This window comes from Podarcis muralis, chromosome 6, assembly GCF_964188315.1.
Source record: "Podarcis muralis chromosome 6, rPodMur119.hap1.1, whole genome shotgun sequence".
In the NCBI taxonomy this organism is placed as follows: Eukaryota; Metazoa; Chordata; class Lepidosauria; order Squamata; family Lacertidae; genus Podarcis; species Podarcis muralis.
The window spans coordinates 33,302,570-33,328,271 of record NC_135660.1 but is presented as its reverse complement, the minus strand read 5'-3'; the positions used below and the strand labels follow the sequence as shown (position 1 = coordinate 33,328,271).

The following is a 25,702-nucleotide window of genomic DNA, read 5'->3' as shown; positions in this document are numbered from 1 at the left end:
AGATTAAGCAAAGCAGCTTGTGACAACTGCCTAGCAGAATCTGTTAAGCATTAATTGAACATTGTAATTTTTACAGGACAAGGAAAAATGCATGCATGAACTCTCAAATCATTTCTTTTCCCGTATATTTTGTAGAATCAACAGCAATTCCTTCTTGTCAAGACTGAGAAAGGAACATAATAATAATAATAATAATAATAATAATAATAATAATAATAATAATAATCTAATTTAGATTCCAGAACTGCAGGAGGCTGGATTAGATGACCCTTGTGGTGCTTTCCAACTCTACAATTCTATGATAAAGCAAGATGCAATGCCATTATTGGAGAACTAGAATATGATCTGTGACAGACATGAATAATTGTCAAGGCATGGAGACAGGAACAAGAGTATGTGCCTCCGTAGAGAAAAAGTAAGTGGGAATAACAGAATAATCCTTGCACTGTAAACTAGCATAAGGATCAGCACAACAGAATGGTAAGCAGGTTTTCAGTGCCTTCAGAAGCCAAAAGTACAAGTGCCTAAAAGAAGGACTGTGCCTCCTAGCTCCACGGGAGAAAAAGGTAGAGAGACATCTGAGATGAACTCTGGGAAAGAGAATTTTGGCTTCTTTGGTGAATCAGTTCTGCAGGAATATGACAAGAATATCCAAAAACTACAGAATGAGAAAATATCCAAGTGACATTTGTTGCAACGTACCCAAGCCTACAGAAGCCAGACATTAGCAAACAACTAGGTTCACTATTTTAATCTGATGCATATCAAAAGATGTCAGATGGCTGAAGCAAGCAAGCCGAAACTCAAGAAAGCACCCAGATTTTTTTTTGGGGGGGGGGTGAGGACAGGCGGAAGGAAATCCAGGATCCCTAGCTGAGTTAACCTGTAGAAAAAGCCTTCCTTGTCTCACAAGTGAAAGACTGACAGACGTTTGATCTGCATAGGTGTTTTATTGAAATGTAAGACAAAAACACTGAAGTATGCAAAGGATACAGGCCTTCCTGTGATCAAATGAGCTTTGACACAGCCCTCCAGTTTTGTGTCTGCCATGCCACAGCAATGAAAAATGCATTCAGACACCTATTCTAAGCCATCTTTGTTAATGATGACAATGCCAGACAAAGTTTTCCTTATATGAAGCAAAAAAAACCACACACAATCCAAGGTGGGTCTTCTAAGGACTTCAGATTGTTCAACACACAGCCTTAGAAAGCACAAGAGACTTGGCATGAGGAGCAGAATATAAATTTAATCACAGGAAAGCGAACAGCATCTGTCTGGAAGGAAGAAAAAAATACTACCAAAAGACATTTGGATGAAGCAGACATCAGAGAGTCATGGCTGGAAATGAACCTCAGACAATGCAACAGAAAGCTGGGAGGTACCATTTCATCACCATGTATCTCACAGGTCCCTTCATATGTTAGTGAAGGGGTTCACACTGAGAAAGGGACAATGGCTTTGTGCAGCTGGCCCTGCTTCCAACATCACAGTTTACCCCAGATCCACCCCCAACATCCTAGGGATGGATGGGTATAGCTGGGCAAGCCTGAGTACATAGTTCTTCTCTACACACAAAGGCTTTCCTAGGAACTGAAGTCTGCACCATCAGGACCTCAGGGATACCCATATATGCCTAAAGGGCAAGGTCTATGTGCATAGACATCCCTAGTTCAGATGCTTATGAGTGTTACAACCTGTTGTAGATTGGGAGGGGAAAACTCTCTTTAGAGGAAGTACATTAACAATGTATTCCTATGCACAGGGGGATGTTTACTCCCAGGTTAAGGGTGAGTAAGCTCCACAAAATACAATGGCAATTCTGAAATAAACATAGACAGAACTGAGCTGTAAATACGTAACACACACTTTAATAAAGTGATTGGTAGAAATATCTATACAGCCTTCTTGTTGGAGAGGAACACTGCATTACGAGGAGGGTAACTGGACTCACCTTTGAAGTTCATCCATTTGGTTAAAAAGTGTTAGTTTTCAAACACCAAAGGATATTTTCACTCAATGTTTACAGTGGCTTAGATCAGGCATGTCCGAAGTCCATTTCAGGGGCCTAATCTAGCCCGCTGGTCGGTTTAATCCGGCCCCTGTGGCAGTTTATTTCCTGGGGTAAAATCCTTAAAAACCCCTCAACAACTTCAACCCTAAATAAAAGGTCAACAACTTTGGTTGGCCCTTTGGTTTGCCCTCACGTCCCTTTACTTCATCAAATCAGACTCTTTGAAAAAAGTTTGGACACCACTGGCTTAGGTAAAAGTTACCTAGTACATGTGATAAGTTGCTGCACACTAACATGTTTGATGCAAAGGGAGAGCTTCTACAAAAAAAAAAAAAAATCTAAGTTTATTTCTACAGGTATGACTCAAAGATTATGAGAAAATATTGCTCCCCTACCTACAAATTAGCTACAGGCCTAATTTGTTGGCTTTGAAGAACATGCATGTTTAGCTAGCAATAACCTAAAATAGAAAAATATTTATTTAGCTTTTCCTGTTATGCCATGACTGGAACTGTATACGGTGATTAGAGTATTCTTCACTCAGGAAGGTTATTGTTGTAATGAAATATACATAATAAGATAATACAGCTTCCAGACTTTCCATTTAACCCTCCGCACTGTGTATGTGTGAAACCATCCAGTGGCCTGGTGGGCTTCAGTACCCCTTTAAAAGCTCTTGGCTCCTTCCCTGGGAGATCAGCCACTTCTTCACTGTAAAGCAGCCTGCCAGCTTTACACTTCCCCTAATCCTTCTCAAGACATTTTTGGTACACCGAAAGCCCAGATTTGTAAAAATGTAGCATAAGACCCCACTCACTTGAATTTCCTTAGCTCATTCTGCCCTTGGCGTATAATTTTGTAGTGCTGGCAAAAGATTCCTAAAATACAGCTTATCTGAGATACCCCATGATTCTTTTGATTATCCAATGCAGAAGGAACACACACAGAGACATCATCATTACCTGAGAACCACTACAGTCTCACTCCATTGCCTTTGCTCACTCTCCCAAGGGTCTACTCTGATCCAGTCGGAGGTCTCCAGTGCAAGTTGAGCCATGGCTACGCGATGCTTTGCTGCTGCCAAACCTTGCTTTCCATAGTCATCATTAACTGGTGAAATTATACCTCCAATCACTCGGTACTTTCCTTGGTACAGGGAGAAAACAGAAAGGGGGGGAACAGTCCTTGTATATCTGTTTTGTAATGGTGATAAATGAGGAAATGAAAATTATGTAAACAATAAAAAGCATTGTTCCCTCTCCTTGGCGATTAAACTGTTCTAAGTTCTATTACTGAAGCGTCAACTCCATTAGATAGTACTAAAAGGAAAAGTGGATGTGTGTAAAACCTTCTGCAAATAGAAACATTTTTCATTTATAATGCATAGGATTAGACAGACTGAAGATAAGGCTAATGAATTTTTAGTTCTAGCAACTGTACCAGAACAGTTTCAAGATAGCGCAGTTGATGAATGTTTTAATTGACCAGTGTTTATTTCTTAGTATCTGATGCATACTAGCTAACAAGATTATCATGCCTTATCCACATGCTGAAGGAATAATGCCATGTTTCTGTAGATGTTTTCTGCCACTCTGCTTAATAGTGCACAGTAAAGCAAATCAGGAGAGTCAAGGGAGAAAATGGTTAATAAGAAAGGTTTTTCAGACCAAGACCAGAATGCTATGAAAGAAAAAAAGAGAAATCTTTAATTGGGCTTATCTGCGACAAAGATCTCCATCCATATGATTGACCACGTTAATTAAAATGGAAACAGAAGCCCTTATTCTTCAACAGTGCAATGAAATCTTTGATGTAATAAGATTTTCAAGGCAGGCCCTAATGTCCTCAATTGAGGTTGGGGAAAGTCAATATGATGTTTTCCTAAAAGTTATCAAATTTATCCAAGTATAAATAGCAAGGGAAGCCTGCAGGAAGACAAGCTTTCATCCATCTGTTTCCCAACACTTTGGGGTGGATGAAAATGTCTAGCTAAATAAATGATCACAAATATTTTCATGGATTAACTTTGGCAACAATGTCAACCTACAACTAATCAAATATATAGCATTACTTATTGTGAACATGTGAAGCTGCATGACCTATCCAAGTTCACCCACTGGTCCATCTAGTGCAGCGTTGTCTGCTGACTGATAGCAGCTCTTCAGATCTTGAGGGGTCCTTCATGAGATACTGGGGACTCGATCTGGGACCAAATTACCGTATTTTTTTGCTCTAGAAGGCTCACTTTTTCCCTCCTAAAAAGTAAGGGGAAATGTGTGTGCGTCTTATGGAGCGAATGCAGGCAGTGCAGCTATCCCAGAAGCCAGAACAACAAGAGGGATTGCTGCTTTCACTGCGCTCTTGCTGTTCTGGCTTCTGAGATTCAGAATATATTTTTTCTTGTTTTCCTCCTCCAAAAACTAGGTGCGTCTTGTGGTCTGGTGCGCCTTATAGAGCGAAAAATACGGTAATGCAAGATGTGCATACCACCACTCAGCCAACCATACCTCCCCCATTGCCTTCTTTATGTGCTCCACAGTTCATCACTGCAGTTCTATGCTTTATTGGTTTCTCTAGTTTGTGCTTTCTTACAGCTATTGGGTGGTACTCAGCAAAATAACTGCACCAGTGGCAAGGATTAGTGTTAGCACAATGGGATTTGCCCCTCTCCTCCCATGTGGTCCCCAAATCTGCTCTGGGTAGTTGGGAGAACCACTGAAACACATTTAGAGGCTGCACGGGGGGAGGAGAGGAGGAGAACATTCTATTGTTCAAGAAGAAATATTTGCACTGTTGGAATCCACCTCAGGGCTACACTGAACACAACCCATTATCATCTGACTTTCTAGCTGGAGCTGCTCATTTTAGGCTAGAGCAGCCTATGAATTTTAAAGCTCCTCTTGCTATAATTTAACCAGCTGTAAATTTTGCCAGTATCCAGGAAAAGATCTCCAAAAAATATTATTGCCTAATGTGAGCCCTCACCCTATAATAAAGTAGCAAAATCCTTATCTATCTTCTTGGCATGAGTCAAATGATTGCTCTGACATTTCCCAAAATCTCAGGGTTAGCAGATGCTTGAGAATGTTTTCTAGCATATTTTTTGCAAGTAGAGGCTATACATGAACTAGCCATGATAGATGATTTTTCTAATCTTTTTTTAGTAGGTTCCAGTAATGGGCACTCTAGACTTTGCCAGAGTAATTTATGGCCTCACTTCAGATCTACACTTTAATAGAAAGTGCAAACCTTTCTATTACAGAAAAAAACAACAACCAAAAAACTGAAATGAGGTCATAAAGTGGCATCATGTTTATTGCTGACCAATTACTCCAGGTCATGCTCACTACAATTAAAGTTAAAAAGTAGTTCCCCTTCTTGTTGCCTGAGGTAGAAAAATAAAAGCATGCCTGACTTGTATGTTGATTCTGCAGCCATTCTAAATGTAAGGTTAGCTGTCTTGAATGTGAAAGAATGTGTAAAAAATTAAAAGCTGCCTCTTCAGGCCAAGGGCTTATTCAAACATTCCTGCAGTAGCATCAACACCAGTTTTCAAAGTCCCTCCATACCTTCTAAGAGGACATCTATAGCCAGGCCAAATCTTAAAGGTAAAGGTAAAGGTACCCCTGCCCGTACAGGCCAGTCTTGACAGACTCTAGGGTTGTGCACCCATCTCACTCTATAGGCCGGGAGCCAGCACTGTCCGGAGACACTTCCGGGTCACGTGGTCAGCGTGACATTGCTGCTCTGGCGAGCCAGAGCCGCACACGGAATGCTGTTTACCTTCCCGCTAGTAAGCGGTCCCTATTTATCTACTTGCACCCGGGGGTGCTTTCGAACTGCTAGGTTGGCAGGCGCTGGGACCGAACAACAGGAGCGCACCCCGCCGTGGGGATTCGAACCGCCGACCTTTCGATTGGCAAGCCCTAGGCGCTGAGGCTTTTACCCACAGCGCCACCTGCGTCCCTCCAAGGCCAAATCTTAGATCACAGCATGCAGTATGCTTAGATCACAGCATACCTACAGCATGAAAAACCCAACTAGAGTCATTGTGGTGGTAGAGATGTGGGGAAATTGCCCAGATTCCAAAGCAGACTCACATGATTCAATCTAGTTCACATCCGCATCATTCTGCAGTTATGCAGAACCCTCCGTAAGGCAATATGTGGACTGACGCAATGCCTGGTCTCTTTCTTTTACATTTTTTAAAAAAGCAATCTAGTTGGCTAGTGTGTGGTGCTCCTTGCCACCATGTGCTCAGTACTGAAATACTGCAAGTCCGCTTGAGACATTTACATGGGGATAGGCATGTCCCATCCAACTCCAAGCAAGGGATCATCAAGAAGACTTGCAATATTTTAATACGGGGGTGCAGAAGTGCAAAACACTGCACATGTGCATTCTGGTTAGTGACTGAAATAAATTGATTCATTCATACACATGAGCTGCTCTAATCAACTGGACTCTCTTTTTTAAAGTTGTAAAAGAGCAGGGCTGCAGCACTCAGACCACATCGCAAGAACTTGTATTTTTCATCACAAATGTTGCCTTTGTGCTTCCCTGTGGATTTTTAAGGACTTCCTCTTAAAAGACCACACAGAAATGCAATGTGCTTAGTCCTTTTTTCCATGTAAAACTCAGATGGACTGGACTTTGTCCGGGGTCTTTCTAACCCTACTTTATATTTTAAAGTCAACTAATCTAACTCACCCATCCCAAACTTATCCAAATTCTGCAACACTATTTTGCTCAAAAAAGTAGAATTAAAAAAAGAAATTTTATGCTGAGAAATGTACATTATAGAGGGAAATGCACTGAAAAGCATACAAAATATATACTAATGGAATGGAAGGCATACAAAATGTGTACAAAGTGTTTAAAATGTAAACACACATTTCTCATGCTTTTTTTAAATCCACAAAAAAAATAAAAAAATAAAAGAGATGTATACAAACCTGGCATGAAAATGCAAATAGGTTAAACCATCAATCCCTTGGCTGCATTTAAACAGCAGTTTGTTTATTTTTTACGGACATTTCCCTAACTGTTAATTTCCACATTAAAAGTGAGCTTTCACAGAACATAAAAGCCACTTCTGAAACTATAGTGGAATCTAGCGCATGTTTAGCACTCATTTCCATATTATTTGCAAATAGGGTGTCCCCCCCCCCCAAAGCAAATAACACAATAATGAGCAATAAACTTGTACTATATTCCACTATAGCTTCAGAAGTGGCTTTTTCACTGTATGAAAGTTCAGATATATACTGCAGAACTTAACAGGGAAAAGTCATGAAAATGGAATAAAGCGGCATTTGAATGCAGTCCTGCTGGTTTGTGGGTGGGGGTGGTCAGAGCATAGTTGAAGGCATGCTATGCAGGGAAGGATTTCCAAGCCTTGCCTGGGCAATCTGATAACTGCCTGCATTCCCAGGTGAGTCGCTGAGAGCAAGACAACAGCAAGTTATATCAGCTGTAAAGGATCCTTTTTGGTCATGCAGCCGTGCACTTGCATTTGGCCAGGGCGGCCAGTCTGCACCTATGAACCTGACCCTGTCTCTGTCACTTTACTGCTTTGGGGATACAGCTTAATGATCACATCAGCTCCAGGAAAGCATTCGAGGAAGAGATGTCATTCCTGTGGATTGCAGCTGGTGCAGGGCCAGCAATGCAGTTATACTCTTTTTCTTCCTCTCCCTGCATATAAGAGCTGGATCATGTTTTATGCACATAATGGATAGAAAGATTGGAAACACTGAAGGTTTTAGATATAATTCCTATGGGTGTTTGCAGGAGGAGAGGGGAATATTTCTCACTATTATATGGCTTTGTTTGGTTATCAAAGCTACACCAAGAATAGGAACGTAAAGTAACAATAAATTTATATATTTATTTTATGTCTTTCAGCACCTTCTAAGCTCTGAAGGTTTGAAAAGGCACTGTTGCCATCTTAAACAGCATTATCACAGATTACACTCTAACCTTTTCTCCAGATTACATGGAAATACCTTATCATGCAGTATTTAATTTCCCCAAGTTTCATTCTGTAATAGAAAATCAAAGTTAAACTCATGCCAGCAACTGCTGTGACATTAATTAAATCTGACACTAACCTGGCACCTGGGATCAAGCATTTTATTCTTTCAGTTGCATAGCTTTTGGTTTAAATATGTTGCAAATCCCTGGCAAAAAGGTGGAGGGAAGGAGGTGTGTTACTTATGATGCAGTCCCCTTGCTTTTATCAATTGTCTGGGATCCTCATATGCATTCAGCACCTGTTAATGAGGATTAAAGGGCAATTTCTCATACTGTTGCTATTCTCATTCTATCTTGCTGCTGGAAAGGACCTTACATTTGCTGGCAAGCAGTGGACAGATATCTGTTCCAAGTAGAAGTGACAGTCTTCAGGAAGAATACACAGCTGGACAGCTGGATATGCAATGGGATTTTGCAGTGTACATCACATCACCTTGTGACTACTCCCGAAGAAGACAACACACAAATGAAGAAAGCCATGATGCTTGGGCCACAAGGACCATGCCCAGATGGCTTGTTCTACACTAGGACAGAGATGGCCCCTTAGGATACATTCACACGGCCAGCCGCTGGTCATTTTCGCCAGATGGCCATGGACCATTCGTGCAGATACCCAGCCCATTGTGATTTACAGAAAATCAGGGCAATGAACCATTCTCTATGCATCTTTTCTGCATCCTGTGATCTTTGGTACTCCTATTGGTACTCCAATTGAGTTCCTACCCACCCCCTGCATGGCGCTTGTACCTCCTTCAAGGGAGACAACCTGCCTGCAGTTGGTCTATACAGAAGTCCTGTGCTACCCTTTCCTGGTTACTAACCTGTCCCATCTCCTTTGTAATAGAAGCTTCTTAAAATAAGGTTTTAACACTGAAAATGCTGTTGCAACTAACTCAAATACTCAATTTCTTTTAGCAGATATTTAAAGTTGATTATTACCAATCCTAGTATCCCGCATAATTTCCTTCCTTTTTTAAGCATGACTACTCGTATCCTTAAAGGTTCCAGAACCTTATTAGTTAATTAGTGTTCAGCATTCTAATCTATTCTCAGTTGGTATGTGACCAGGAATATGTCAAACCAGAACAGCCTTGTATTCAAGAAATGTTAATGATAACACTTAAACCTTCAAATTAGATTAAATGCTCCTTAGAGAAACTCATAACTTGAGATCAGTGAAACTGGCACATGATGTTGTACCATGTGCATGATGATGATCTTTGGGTGAAATCCACCCAAGCGGGAGGTGGTCTTTTTGCCCCACAGTAAACGAAATGGATGAATACTTTATTTTCTATCTAATATATTGACTGTACATAATTAAGTTAATGTAACACAACTGTTACATGGTCTACTGTTCATTTGGAAAAGAAGAGCATAGTGGAACTTATTTGCTTATGCCATGGTGGTAATTAAGTAATACTGAACACCATCACAACACCTTCAGACTCTCCATAGCTTCCCAGACTCAATACATTTCCTGGAACACCTATGGAAACTTTGGTCACCCACTTGTCTTCAGGGGTATTTTCTTTCTGATCCCTACAAATCAATGGAGAAATCTGGCTTTTTTTCCTTTTCTTTTCGTCCCAGCAATAGTATCCACGTGAGATAGCTTAAGACCACTTCCTTGTATAGGAAGCATTAGTGTGAAACTGAACTTTTGGAGATGAGCAGCAACCCTACAATGGAAACAGCATATGGAATACAATACCCATGATCATCATACAGTACGGTACTTTGCAATAGATCATGTTTCAAAACAAAGTTGACTGTGTAAACCTATCCACCTCCCGCCAAGAGTGTGAAATAAGAGCAAATCTGCCCAGACACTGGGAATGGGAGGGACTGATTATAAAGTAAAACTAATAGTATTCAAAATTTCTGAGCAGAAAGATCATATGTGCTTCAAAAACACACACACAAAAAACCCTGATCAAATTATGTCCCATTGTGAAACAAGCAGGCTGAAAGAGGAATTATGCTGGTATGTTTGCATAGGTGAGGTATGCATTCCTTCCAAAATAACGAGATCGTAGGGTCAAAAAATAGCATGCTGTCAGATCTGAGTGTTACAGCCTGATCTAAGCCTTGCTGAGCCAGCTAATAAAGCTTCAGACTCAACCACTGCTCAGGTACAAACTCTCCCTCAAGTCAAACACACGTTCAAGTGGTGTGATTCAGGTATGGCTGATGTGCAGGAAAAAAGATTTAAGAGCGAATATGTTTTGGTAAATAATGTTTGTTCCAGTTGGCAAGAAACTGACTACAACTGCCTTTTTGCCAGCTTATTTTTGAGGTTTCCTCTGGTCCGCACAAAGACAGATGAGGAAGAAATGAATTTATGAAGAGAGGCACACTCCAAATGTTTCATGATAGAAGAAAAGAAAATAATGAGAAAATGACAGAGCAAGCTTCATATGATTATAATACAAGCCACCAACATTACATATTCTTGGTCTAAACCATCAGCACATTGTTCTTAGATTTATTAAAGCATATCTGCCAAACAGGTGGCAAAACCATGGGATGTGTTGATTTGACTGCTACACATGTTCATTTGCAAGTTCATTAGATTTATCAGAACAGGCAAGATTGCATATCCGTTATTTTCAGTGAAGGAGTAGCAAGCAGCATGGGAGATCTAGCAGCTAATATTAGAGAGAAGAGATGTAAGCTCAGTGGTAGAGCCCTTGCTTTGATGCAAAAGGTTCCAGGTTCAATCACTGGCATTTTCAGCTCAGGATGGGAAAGGGGTCCATCTTAAACCATAGAGAACCTCTGCTAGTCATGTGTAGGCAATACTGAGTTAAATGGCACAATGCCTAACATGGTGTTTGCGAGTATCATATCTTCCTAATGTTAGAGACCAAGTCCGCTGCTGGTTTACATTTTTCTCATCTTCCCTTGACTCTTTTCTCAAATCCTTCTAGTTCAGAACAAAAGATCCATCTAGTCCAGCAGTTTGTTTCTAACAACTGCCTGCCAAATGTTAATATGGTATACATCTCCAATATTCATCTTAGCCAAGAAGAGCCTGCTTATGGGTAGATAAGGGTAATACAAAAGGTTCACCTAAGCCCACAATCTGATGCTTTTTTTATACGCTGGCCTCCTGCCCCACTGGTGGTCAAAAATGAACAAATTCAAGAAAGAAGAGAAATAAAACCACACATGTTGTTGTTATCTAACCCAGAGCACTAGGTGAGTGGTCTTGTATTTTTCATCTTCCCTCAGGCCGACATCTTACATTCCTTTCATTATGTAGACTGAAGCACTCTATAAAAAAAGATTTCATTAAAGGTAAAATACATAGAAAAGATAGATCATTTCTGACCTTCTTTAAACTGTAGGAAGCAATGGAAGATAATAAGAGCACAGAGGAACATGAGCATCTGAGAGCATTAGCACTAACAGATTGCAAAAAAGATATTTGGCACCATCAGCACGGTACTAAAAGGCACTTGTAGAACAAGGAATTGAATCGCATTATGAGACGAAATATCTAGCCATGCATGACAAGGCATGAAAAGTTAAATAAGGTTTCACATGAGTACTAATAAAATACAAAGGGGTGCATTACTCTCATAGCTATTCACTGGTGTATAGTCACATCCATTGTATTTAGGAAGTGACTTCATAAAATTTGCCCACTGGTGTGAATAGAGGAGAGAGAAATTCACTTAACATACACAGCCAAAGTTGCTTGGCAGGGATGAATAGGATGCTGTGCTTGGAATGGCAAAAATGAAAAAGAAAAGGAAGTGTTTGTGCTGAGACACCAACCAGTGTATAAAAAGTTACCAAAGGAAACTCCTAAAGGGATGGGCCCAATCCCCAACATTACAAGTTCATATCTGCACAATTAGGGATTCAATAGGGTTCAATAGACCCACTTGTACTGATTGGAGGGGAAGGGATACATGGGAGTAGCAGAGACATGCCCTCTAATGTCCCATCATTTTGCCTACTTGTATGCCTGTGCACGTGCAAGTAAAACAGGTGGCACCGAACTGGTGCTGGAATATTGCTCTATTGATCCCTATAAAAACTTGCAATGTACGGGCATTGCGCTCACAGAATCTGTTTATCATACTTATTGTGTCCCTTATATTCATAGCTGTATGTACTCTAACCCATGAAGAAATAGATTTCAAGAATTATTTGGAATACTGTGAAAATGGGTTCACTGGATTTGATGCAGACCAAGTTAGTTGCACAAAGCCCAACTGAAATAATTGGGGAAAGTAAGGCATGCCTAACTTAAGCCTCAACAATGTTAATGAGACTCAAGTACAACTAATGTGCTCTGGATCCAACGCATGGATTCTGACTTAACGACCAGAGCTCTTTTTGTTACAAGGAAGTGTCTTCATTTAGGGCAATTTAAGAACCTGTCTTGAATAAAGAACAGTGTCTGTTTTTATTGCCATGACACTGAAGAAAGTGATATGGGCCTAAGCAGCTTCACACAATGCACATCCCCACAAATGCCAGGGTGCCATTACCAGGACCAGTTCCTGTGCGCTTTCAAATATGCAGGGTCAGAGGGCCACAGCCAAAGCCTCCTGATCAACCAAGAGTCAAACTAGATGTAACATTAATTGAATACACGAGCAATTAATGTGCACGTATGCCCATTTGTTCATTATATAAATAGCATCCTAGGGTATAAGCCTTGGGCCTCAGTACCAATGGTGCCACTGGAGGCTTCCCTAAAATGCAAATAGCTTCAGAAAGGGGATTTTTTGTCTGCGAGAAGGAAAGTGTTAAAATGCTCCTCACCACCACACACAGGCTGGAGGTTGATCTAGTTTGGTTCTAAATGTCCTTCATAAGGGCAGGGATGGCTTTCTGTTCCTCTTGTTTTGCTCGGCAACATTCATTTATTTTACAGCTGTCATTATTTCACCAGTTTTGCAGGCTAATTGTCTCCGTTTCCCTTAAAACAACTTACCAGAAAGCTAAACTCAGACCTATACAAAACCATACACCATTAATAGCCTATACAATTCAAACATTATGTGTAATTGAAGACAACATAATTGTTAGAGACTGCAGTTGTTAGAGATCCAATTACTATGGGTTGGATAACAACCTGAAAAAATATAGAAAAATATAACTGCTTGATCACATCTATGAAAATGTAACAGCAAGCATCTCTTTATAGCAGGGGAAAGTTTCGATATTTGTCAGTTCTAAGATTATACCTTAAATTCACAAAAGAAAAAACAGAAGCCAGTTATTGTTAAAATTTGCTAACCTCTGTTTTCCTTCTCTCAGTTGGATGAAGTCTGTCAACCACTTCACTCACTTTAGCAAGCCATTCCTTCCCTGATGCTGAGGAAGTACCTCCCCAATTTTCTACTAAAAAATCTTTGGCTGCTACTAATAGATCCCTTCCCATTTTTCTCTTTTGCATTGTAGCATTGCAAGGGTAAATTGGGCCAAATATCAATATTCACAGCTTGCCTTGTCACCGGTCATTGAAACTGTATTTGAGTTCTGGTTCTGTAACTTGCTCATGCAAGTGTTATGATGCACTAATCTTGCTCTGGTATTTTTGTTTCACCCGAGCATCGGAAATCTGCAATCTGCTAAATGCTCCTGAACTGTTTCTTGATGCTTTCCAAGCATCCATGTCCAACACTCCATCTGTCAATGATTCTGAGCCTTTAAATAAATAGCTACCTACTTATCCCTACCTTGATGCTTTGCTGGTGCCTGAATGAACATGAGTTAGATGATCCAGAGAGCTATCCTGGTCATTTGAATGAAACACCAAAGCTGCTGAAACATAGCTCTTTTGCAAGTTCTGTTTTGAAGAAGCAGTTTTACACCTTGGTGAATATGCCCCCTTTCCCCATTTTTCCCCCTAGTGTAAACTGTAAATCTTTAGACTAAATGGTAAGACTATCATACATACATAAAGTGTTTCTTTGCTCCTCGAGAAAAATGGGGCAGGGGGAGTAAGGCCCCTTTAAACAAGTTTAAATCTGCAACTATTCTACTAAACAGCTGACATAACTTCACCGTTGTGGTGTGAAAATCCCATTTTATATCTCCATATTTTGAGCCTTATTTTAAGAGGTGATAAAGGTGCAAAAATTCTGTTCAGCATGCTGTGAAATATCTAAGTCTTGAACTTTAATTAACAGGAATAAAAATGTGTTGCAATGATGTGAAATGTTGCCAATTTTCCGAGATTCCAATGGTTCCACATTCCAACTCTGCACACTGACCTGTTTGATGAAGGTGATCTCTTGCTAGTTCAAATAGACGCATATGCATGTTTGTTATGGGGTTAAAAGAGCCACAGGCAAGAAGGGTGAGGGGTGCCAGATGCTTCATCGAGGCAAGCAATCTCTGCAGCAACACACCCTAAAGGGGTGAGGGGAGAAATAGCAATTATATTAGCTCATACAGCTAACAGCCTTCTGAAACTTTTCCTCAAAATGAACAATGAATCATCATTCTATTTTTAAAAAAGCAACTCGCTGAAACATTATAGTAGACTAACAGTGAATGAATATCCTAAGTACTAATGCTGAAATCTACATCTTTATTGAAATAAATAGGAGCCCTGGGGAGGACTATACTATAGCTACATCAGATTTATTTAGTTTTGAAATCTATGTATTCCCCCCCACACACACTATATTGTCCCATAGGATCTTCAGGGTGGATCAAATCACAAAGAAAATACAATGAAGTCAAAATCTTGTATGCAAATGTTTCAGAGAAATACTGCATACACACATGGCTATGTTGGGTATCAGCACTTTTCCTATTCATTATCATTGTCCTCTGCATTGATAGGACCTTCATAAATATGGAATGCTCTCCCTTTACCGGTGCTACCTTTCTAGCTCATCATGTGATAAACAACTGCATCTATTTCCATTACAGCGTAACTACAATTGTGCATTAAGGCTGCTGAGTTACTCCAAGAAAAAAGCTGCCATTTTTGCACAGTGGCTGTTCCCCTGGGAGAACAGGAGCTTCAACAATTTGGGAGAATTTTCATCAGGACCACTGGGCTTGTTACATCCACACAGACCCTTCCAATGTGCAATGGTTTCTCCATCCTATACCTGTTTTGTTTTGAAAACAGAAGCTAACTCATGAAATGTGGTCACCCTTGTCTCACGTTGTCAGCTCGGCCCTAAGGCCTCAAGACAGTGTTTTCAATTCTGTGACTTCTCTGTATAATCTGAAAAGAGATTAAAACCTGTGAGGGCAGACAAGCAGCTCTGGATGTTTTGTTCATAACTCAGATTGAGTCTGCTCCTCTCTCAGCCTTTGTCCTGCAAACATTCATCTGAACTCCAAATAGTTTGTCGCTTCGAAACAACAAATATTTGTGACATTATATCAGACCTGTTATTCTGAAGGGACCACCACTGTCTATATGAGAATGAACTCCAAAAGCTTCTGCATCAGACTCTTTGAGCTATTTATGCCTTTCAAACCTAACTCTTCCTGTTGCTCAAGTAGTGACTCCCCACACAATCGTGGCAAATCGCATTGAGAGTGGGTCTCGCATATTAAAAAGGTCACCAAGCGGTAATGCCAGTATATAGATTTCCAGCAGCTTCCATGTAGCAGTCACAACTTATGATTTTGATGGTTCATCCCCCAGAAATGGGATACCAAGCCAGAGGCCAAAGTGAATTTAGGGGCTGTTGGCTCTCTGGCCTACCTATGACCAGAACCTGTTGATAGGTGCTTGGCTGTCTGGAACTTTTATCACTAGCAGAGTCACAAGTGGGATCACTACAAAATGTTAGAGTGCTGCTCTTCAGTATTCTGACCACTCGACTCCGATCTGATTTTCCATTCCACCAATCCCCAGGCAGTTTGCATTTTGTGGCCCTGAGTATGCTCAGTGCTCATTAGACTTTGGGGGGTTTCCCCTCTTAGGGTGTCTTTCTTAAGATATTTTTTTTTTGTACTTCTGCAAACTTTGGGGTTCACCAAGGCAGCCTTTACCTCCTTCTCCTGCATAGGTGGTGGGTGTTTTGGCTACATTACATCAGAAAAAAAGAGAACCATGATACTAGAGAAGAAATACTTACTGCCTGGATGACTGGAGCATGCAAGTTACGGTAAGTCACACTGTATAAAAACAAGACATTCACATGCCCTGCACCCAACAGGCCCAATGAATCCAAGTACTTTGTTCTCAACGTAGTTGATCTGCTATGATTGCACTCATCCAAAAAACCCACCACCACAACACTCAATAAATAAGTGAATGTACGCACTTTATCTCTCACAGAGAAAAGTAATGGAAATCTAATTAAGAATACAGGATGCTGGGAAGCAGCAGCTTTTACTTTGTGACTGTAACAGCAAACAGTGTACATTATTAGGGGGCCATTAACAAAGGTCCTGAAAACAGACCCCTTTGCTTAAAGAAAAGAGAAGCACTCTCAAGCTGGCAAAACCTGCTTAGATGTCAACGTAAGAGCCAATTTGCACCTTTTCAAAGACACTTACAGCACCCTGAAATAAACTCTGCATACAAAGTTTAGACACTGAAGAGACCTCGCTGAATTTGTTCCTCATTAACTGCCCCTTGTTGAGTAGACAAGTCAGTAACTGTGTCATGGAAAATGAAGGAGAGGAAAAGCAGGGCAAGAAACACTTGTATGTAAGGGTGTGACTAGAGAAAGAGAGAAGGAAAAGTAGAGGGCAGCTGGTCAAGAAACTTGTGTATAAGTGGGAAAGGCAGAAAAAGGAGAGCATATCTCCCTTCAAATGCCCTCATGAAGTAGGCTTCACTGCGAATAGGGATGTGCTTTTATCCTTAGCACACGCAATGTTATGCAGCTCCTTTACCCCATTTCCTGACACCCACAGGTTGAGCATGGATGTCTGAATTCAGGAAGCCTATGCAGAGACTCCTGGGAGTAGGCCAGAGAGTCAACAGCTGCTGATGTAGGGGCTTCCCTTGCGCTTGATCCAGAAGCTGCAGTTAGTGTAGAAAGCTGCAGCATGGCTGCTGACAGGAGTGGGACCCAGTCAGCATAGAACGCCTTTGCTTAGAGATCTCCACTGGTTGCCAATTTGCTACTGGGCCAAGTTCAAGGTGTTCCTATTTGTACATAAAGCCTTTAACAGTCTGGGACATGTTTGCATATGAGATTGCCTTACCCCATATATTCCAGGTTGATTGTTTCCATCTGCAGAACTGGCCCTGTTGCAGGTGCCACATAATACTTGCTCCACAGTTGTAAGAAATCATTCTTTCAATGTGGAAGAACCTATGTGATGTGGATGGAAGGCCTGGCAAGGGAACCAGTGAGATAACAGTGGGAGACAAAGCAGCCACAGCATCACTATTCAGATTTATGTGTCCAATATCTGACATTCAAGTAGGCAGTCCTGATTTAAGTGGAAATCATTAGCATCTATTTTTTTTTTACCCTTACTCAAATAAAAGATATTGTGAAACCATCTTCCAGGTCTCTGTATCTTCTGGAATCAGAGAACTGTAGAGTTGGAAGGGATCCTGAGCGTCATCTAGTCCAGCCCCCTGCAATGCAGGAATATTAATGAAGTTCTATGTACATGACTGGTGGCCTTCCAACCTCTGCTGAAAAACCTCCAAGGAATGAAAGTCCACCACCTCTCGTGGGAGTCTGTTGAACAGCTGTGACTCTTAGAAAGTTCTTCCTAATATTTAAAAGGAAGTTGCTTTCTTTAAAAAGAAAAAATGACCTGATGGGTTGCTGCTTCTATTCTAAAGCCTGTTTTTAGAACAATCTGCAGGAGGCTGTACACAGCTATATAGCTACCCCTCCAGCTCAGAAAGGGGAAGTAGGCATCTACCAGGCAAATGGAACTCCCAGCAGGCGCAGGGGCAAACTATTGTGACTACACTGTTCTACTCTAGCTCAGAGCTGGAGATTTTAAAAATGGCTCTCTGTTTGCACCCAATAAGCACACAGCTAAAAAGCAGGCTTCCGTCTACATTTGTGGCTGGGGAAGGGGCAAGAGTCATTCTTCCCACTCTGGTTTAAGGATTCATCTTGCTCACCAGAGCTTCGCTGACGTCTCACCATGGCAAGAGGGACAAGAAAGAATTTGCAGGCCCAGTCAGGAATCATTTGAAAGCTCATGACCTGAACTACTTAATTTTCAAATAGCTGTTGTACTTTCAAATGCTGAAAGCAGTTTCTTGCCACACTGCTTACAAACTGTTTTTGGTTTATTTGTAGTGCAGTTATCATACAAAGAGGATACAGAGATCTGCCCGTAAGCATTAACTTGAAACCCAGGGTTTGAACTTCTCTTACAAAGGCTTCTAGTAAAAATAGGGTATTTGGAATTCCAGATACAAACCAACCCTCAGGAAATCTATTTTAAGAACAGAGATTATTTTATTTCAAAATCAAGATACACAAGTACAGCATCAGAAAGGAGGAAGGCACACAGCTGTAAGGTTTACTGCTTCAAAGCAATGATTTGGAAATACTTAATTCTCTTTGATCGTTGCAGCGCATCAATAATGTGTCTGCAATGACAATGAAAATGAAAGAAATGTCTCTAGCTAAAAATAGCCAACTCTGCTCACTAAGTACATAAACTTATGTACCCACATGGCTCTAGAAATCCTACGAAGGAATGCCACAAGCACAGCATGCCTTATACCAGGGGTGTTAGCCTGTGCCCCTCTCGATGTAGCTGGATTAGAAGTCAACAACCCTTGATCACTACCCATGTCAGTCTGGGCTGATAAGAGCTGGAGTCAAAGAACATCTAGAGGGCCGCATGCCAGCCAGATGTACCTTACATACATCTCCCATTTGCAAGTTCTTGCACGCTGAAGTCTTTTATCTGGACCAAAGCCCACACTCCACCCTGAATCTGAAGGCCAAACAAGATGTGACAAGGCAGCCATGTATCTCAGTGTCTGCCCTGTTCATACATAAAGCAGAGCTGGGTAAGGACCTATTCTTCACATGAAAAGGACTGTATGAGGGAGGAAAGCCAAACTCATCACCCAGCTCCCTTAAACTATTGCACTTTAAGCTGCTTCTTCCCAGCTGAGATCACTTCTGGTGGAACACGGCAGGTAAGGTGGAGGAGTGAGTTTTGCTCCCCCACAGACATTTTACGGCAAAGAAGATTCTTCAACTTTATATGCAAACGGAGCAGATGCGTGCATGGCTGCTCTGCCTTATCTAGTTTGACCCTGAGCACAGCTGCATTTTCAAGGACATTTATTAACACAACAAAGTGAACTGTTAAAACTGGAGACTGTGAAATGTGCAACCATAGATTAAAACATGGTACACTGTATACAAAGTCCAGTTTCTTATATAGCACAGGAACAGTTGAAATTAAAAGGGGGAGCTTTACAAGCTAGTACTATGCCTATGAAGTCTGTCAGATTTAAATATGATTGACTAGATTGTATAAAGTTTAAATATTCCTTACAATTCCAAATTATTTACCATTTAAGCAATGCAAGCGTGAGTAGACCAGCACACACCCAACAAACCACCTTCAAATAAGGTCTGTTTAAGTCAGAATTCCCAATATATCCTAACCAGAGAACATTGGTTTTACTAACTGGGTACTCAGTCAGTTCTTAAGCCACAGTTTCCTCCTAGTTTACATCCTTGTTCATAAAGCAACATGGCCTGTACAGACAGAACAGGAAGCAGCCCTGGAGTGAAGCCAGCACTCAAGGTGACGAGACTAGGTAAAGATATGTGCACACAAGTCTGACACCCGTTCTCAGTTTGCTAAACTAGGGACAGGGAGATCATAAGGACAACTAAAACAAAAAACAAAAAAACTGAGCCAGCCTAACTACACATGCAATCAAGTTCCATAGCTGTGGAGACACCATAGAGAAGGTCCTGTTCCGTGAGCCCACTAACTTGTCTTTCAAGGTGAGAACCTAAGAAGCAGGGCTTCTGAAGTGAATCTTAAGGTACAGGTAAGTTGATATGGGTGAAGGGAATGCTAAAATAATCTGGTTTAAAAATATTCAGTGCTTCAAAGGTCATCACAAGCGTTTTAAATTTGGGCCAGAAACACAGTGGTACAACACAGGTTGCTTCAACTGCATGGCTCCACAAACAACCTGAAGACTGAATTTTGTACCAGATGAAGTTCCAAAACCATGGACAGCATTGCAGTACTCCAGCTTGAACATTACATGGATAACTGAAGGAAGGTCCATTCTCTTCACACAGGTGAACCAGCTGAAGCTGGTTAAGAAGGACCCCTGGACCACCACCGTCAGCTTCAACCTCGCCAACTCACATCAAGCCCAACAGCATTCCTGAACTGCAAACTTCCAAACACAAAATCACCATCAGCATAATTATTACCCTAAAAAATAATGGCATTGAACTAGTGATTGAGTCAACGTTCAAATTAGGAATTCAGGAATATGAATTGCCACATTTTATAATGTCTCACTCCACTATAAGGCAAGCCATCATCCTTCCACATTTGGTCACAGGCTTCTGCTTCTTAGCTCTGGGGCTCACCCACCACCAAAATAGCAAGGAAGCAATCCTTAAAAGGTTTGGAAGAAAATGTCTGTTTATTTACAAACACACTCCAGCTTAATGCGCGTAGAACACTTCTTCATCAGAGGCAGCTGGAGCACATTCAGAAACTACCATTCAAACACTGTAGAATTTTACACTTAAAAATAGATATAATGCATTAAGTGTATGACATTTAAAAAGTTGTTGTTAAAGAATGCTCATAATATCTTGGTTTACATGTACACATTGAACAATATTCTTCAAGGACTCTTACAATTCAATCCTATACATATTTACTCAGAGGTCCCATTGAGATTAGTGGGGCTTCCACGCAAGTAATTGAGAAAGCATTGCAGCATAACAATACACTATTCTATGAATGTTCACAATTATAGGATGAATGAAACAACTAATGCGCCATAACAGTTAATAACTATTATATAGTTAACTCATTTTTTCTGTTATAAATAAATTGTAGCGTTCATTTCTACTTTTTATGTATTTCAGTTATTTGCCTTTCATGACTTCCCAAAGTGGCTTACATTACAAAGAAACATTAAAGCATATAATTCAAATTACAATAAAAACAGTCAATTTAAATAACCCTAACAGAATAACATTCAGTGAACATTACCAAAATCCCCAGCTGCAGCCTATACAAAAAAACATTTCGGTTAAAGAGAAGAAACCTTTTTAATTTCTTGCAAGATTAATATAAGAAAGCAAACCAGCAAAACACACCTAGCCTTAAAGGTCACTTCCTCAACTTGAATGAGGAGTTCCTTAGGATAGCAACCAATATAGCTGCCTACTTGTGGAAATCAAGGAGAGTTGTCCATTGTCAACATAAAACTAGGGGTTTAGGCTATCAACAGCCAACATGTTACATGTTACATATTTTCACATTCTACTATTATGACCTGGATGGTCATAGTTCATGGTGTTTTCAACACTTCAATGAGTCCAAATTTCACAGGTCAGCAAAGTGTCCCCTGGCCAAACACATGGCCAAACATCCCAGAAGCTACTTTCAACTAGTTTGAGAAAAGGGGTGTTTGTGTGGGAATCAAATGCTGTAAGAAAATGTACATAAGTTCTTCCTGCATCATTTCTATTCCTACAAGGTATCGATAATAAATGATGTTACCTCAGAAGGTTCTGCTGAAAACCGTCAGTAATCGGAGACATTTATGATTAATTACGAGAATCTACAACATAGTGATGAGCTTGCATTTTAATTTTTGAGCTTCCTGGGTGGGCTGTAAAAATTAGTAAAATGAAGGGCAAGAAACACAGATACAGTGGGCTGAAAGGAAACAATGTGATGGGGAGGAGAGGGGCAGAAAGCCTTTATTCTCTACATAATAATAATAAACCACTGGGATTCTTATATCAATAGACCATTCGACACTGCAGACTTCTTCACAGATCCTTTGCTAGAGACTATCTTTTACAAGCACATTGTAGCACCTGTTGCGAGCCCTCAGAATTTTCCATTTGCAAGAACTGTCTAGCTTAAAGGGATAACAATATGTAGATGATGAGGGAAACCTTCATACCCAGCAATACTGATTTCATAGTATATTATGACTTGGTTGGAGAGCCTTTTTTTAATTTAATCAATTTATTTAATAAAATTTGTCAATTTCCCATAGAATCAGAAAAATCAGGGAGTAACCATTATGCTCAAAATACTCAGCATGTAGTGCTGAACTGCAGACCCCATTACGTGGTATAATTAATCAGGAGTTTCCTGATGTGCCCATTTTGTTCTCTTAAACAAGCTCCTTAACATTTCCAAAAGCAAAGAACATACCACCTGCTATTTTACTTTGTTTGAAGTAGATAATGTATCAGATTACATTTAAAATAACAGAAAAAGTAAATGACCACATACAAAAGTTTTCCCAAAATAATTAGTTTTTGAATTTGACACTGAGATTTCCAAAACTTCTCAGGGGGAGGGGGAATACAGAGCCTCAATTTTAGAAGTGTTTGCACACATTTTACATTGGCAACTTTTTGATTAGAATTCTATACCATAGCGGCAAATTGCTTGTTTCCTACTAGCAATTATTTGTAATTTGTTCCTCCTGAAGAGCATAAATTAGCTAGGTCTGAACTGTGAACTGCCAATATTAAATAAACACCTGCAGAGGAAGGAAATGACTGTATGTGACGTGTTAATAAATACAGTCTACTTTGTATATATGTAGTATATATTATTACCACACAATGTAATGAAAAAAATACTACTGCAACAGGGGAGACAAAATTTCATTTTTCCTTAATATGTATTTCATAATAATAAGACACTACTCAGGGGTGAACAATACATTATATGCATATGTTTTGTGTGTGCTTTAAATGAAAAGGAACCAGGAGTTAATAGTACTTAACCTCTTCCTTACTCATTTTCTCCTCTAAATTATATCTCCCCACTACTGCCACCATGGCTCTTTTCCACCCTGCAGAATTCTAGGTGTGAGCTTAGCTTTATAAACACACACATGAAATCTGATGGAAGCAAAATCAGCTGGGGTTTTTTTTTTAAATGGGGGGAGCTGCGAAGGAAAGGATTAAGCAGCATTCAATTTTTCTTTCTTTCTCTTTCTTTCTTTCTTTTTCTCTTTCTCTCTCTCACACACTATTTTCCAGCACAAGAGATGCTATACCTCCAGAAAGTATCCCATTTCCAATGCTGCTCTGACTGAAAAATGATGACTGGGAAGGCCTATATTGAAAACTGCATATGTTCACAGAACCAGAATGACTTACTTCACTTAAATTAATTGGAATTATAATCCATTTCTATGGGCCATCATTCCCACTAAAATCTGCCCCATGTAACATACCACATTAACTATATTCACGAGCCTGTATAAAAAAGTGTTACAGACTAAAGGTCGTTTTCAAGCGTCTTGTGAAAAACACAATATATTTTAAAGACGTACAGAAAAATAAAAAAATACAACCAGCCAAGAGTTTCACCCATAGAGTACAGTATTAATCATGCCATACTGAATGAATTCAAACAGTTTACAAATTATATACAGCAGAATAATTTTAATACCTTTGGGGTTAAAAATGATAGTGATTTAACAGCATACACCACACTACCGTTGTAGCACAAGAATAATAATAGTCTCTCCAGATGTAATTTTCATTGCAAAGGCTATAAATACTCAAATTGTTGGTATTTAGACCCAGGATTGTTTTTACCACCAACATTCACCTCAATAGTTTTAAGGGCATTCATCTACTGAACCAACATCACCTTCCCTCCTTAAAATGTACTAGTCCAACTGACTTCAGAATGTAGAATTAAGCTATGAGCCTTTGAAGAACATATGGGTGTATGTTAAATTTCCCATTCAAGCACTAACTTCACAAAATGCATAAAGAATTCAGGTCATTACTTGAGGCAAGGAATTTGCAATGTAACATCTGGATTAAAAGTAACACAGCAACAATTAATTATGATCTCCCAGAATCAGATGCCAAAATACTTCGTTTTAATAGCTTAGAAGAAGATAATAAAAATACTTCACATACTGTATCAACCTTGCAGCACAATCCTGTGCTTGTTTACCATTGGGATTACATCCGAGTAAGCGTGGCCAAGAGTACACTGCAAAAGGTCTATCAATGACAAGTGTGCACTGACTGGGCCCCTGACTGTATGTTCAGTGATGTGTGGGCTTGTTTGCAATCCAATAAGTGAGCAGAAGCTCTTAAACCAGATGGGTTCAGACACCATAAGCATATATGCAGTGTTATACAGTATTTCGCTTCTCTGGGTATCACTTGACATTGAACTGCACTTCCCATTTTGAGCTCACCACTTGGGTGAGATCCTTTCCCAGCTCCTCACAGTCTGTTCTCACCACCCTAAACTGTCATCACAGAAAGTGACTACTGCCTCAGGTGATTTATGGAGACTTTAAAAAAGACTGGCCCCAAAAGAGATCCTGGGGGATATCCTGCATAGCTGTCAACTTTTCCCTTTTCTTGCGAGGAATCCTATTCGGAATAAGGGAATTTCCCTTAAAAAAAGGGAAACGTTGACAGCTATGGTATCCTGCCTCTCTCTTGCGAGAAATGCGCATTCATCTCAACTGCTTGCTGTTCTTTAACCTGTTACTGACCCACGAAGCACTCTCCCTTTATCCCATTCCTGCTGTTATATTCATTCAGGAGCCTTTGATGTGGGTCGTTATATATACGTATATATAAAACTTTTTCTTTGAAAAAAGGTCTTAAGTAGCACACAAGCACGCAAGTGAACAACGTGCTTCCAACACTTAAATGACTAATAAAACTGAACCTGGGGTTCATGCAGAATCGCCTATTTTTGCACCAGCCGAGCAGCTTGCCCCCCTACCCACCCAATGACAAAGTTTCACCTTTGCAGTTCTGCATAGGAAACCTTTCTGTGTTCACGGGCCAACAGCAGCAGCAGCAAGCCAGTTACTGTACTTCTTGGCTGTTCCTGGCCAGCTAGCAAAGGGGGACGGGAATCCTACAATAAAATTAGTGGCTGTATTCTGCACATGCTCATGAGCACGTTCCCCCCCCCCCCCCTTAAGTTTCGTATACGGAGAACAGAATGAGACCTTCCTGCAACTACAACCACTGCCGCCAGCCTGGCACGAGACGGTCGCAACCAGAAAGGGCTGCGCGCGCCGCCTCAATAACGAGCCTGGGGGGGGGGGGGAAACACACGAGACCGCGCGTGCGCACAGCCCTTTTCGGGAGCTCGCCCCTCCCCCGCGACGAACTGACCCCCTCCTCTCTCTCCTTCCGCTTGTTCGCACTCCCTGGTTGACGCCCCCCCGTCCCCGTTCCCGTCAACTCCCCTTACCAGCGGAAATCGACCAGCTCGGCTTTCTTTCGGCTTCCTCTACTTGATTGACAGGCTCGGCCCCTCTCCAGGGGCGGGACTTTCACCCCGGGAGAGCCAACTCCGGCGAAGGGCGGCTGGGCGTTGCGGATTGGCTGAGGCGGGCGGGAGAGCGGGACTTGTAAGATGGCAGCCAGTCGCTTTTGCCTTATTTTTTCCTCTCTGGCCATTTGGGAGGGCGCGTGGAAAGCCCGTCCTTGCACCGCATCCAGTCTTGGGTGGTGTTGTTTA

The 25,702-nt window shown here is 40.8% G+C and overlaps 1 protein-coding gene across 7 annotated transcripts in view; it reads right to left on the bottom strand.

The window, feature by feature from the left end:
- Positions 1-25,702, bottom strand: part of NMNAT3 (nicotinamide nucleotide adenylyltransferase 3) — a 35,402-nt gene extending 9,700 nt beyond the window's left edge. Inside the window, exons 1-4 of one of the 7 annotated variants that reach the window (XM_028731027.2) lie at positions 24,975-25,284; positions 15,145-15,263; positions 14,293-14,431; positions 2,977-3,160 (exon numbers count right to left, since the gene is read on the bottom strand). In XM_028731027.2, the coding sequence (XP_028586860.2) occupies positions 2,977-3,160; positions 14,293-14,401 (293 nt within the window). In that variant the 5' untranslated portion in view covers positions 14,402-14,431; positions 15,145-15,263; positions 24,975-25,284. Of the gene's footprint in view, positions 1-930; positions 1,278-2,976; positions 3,161-14,292; positions 14,432-15,144; positions 15,264-24,123; positions 24,928-24,974; positions 25,291-25,432 lie in introns of those variants that run through there. The other 6 variants (XM_077929946.1, XM_028731026.2, XM_028731028.2 and 3 more) reach the window with 6 other exon arrangements.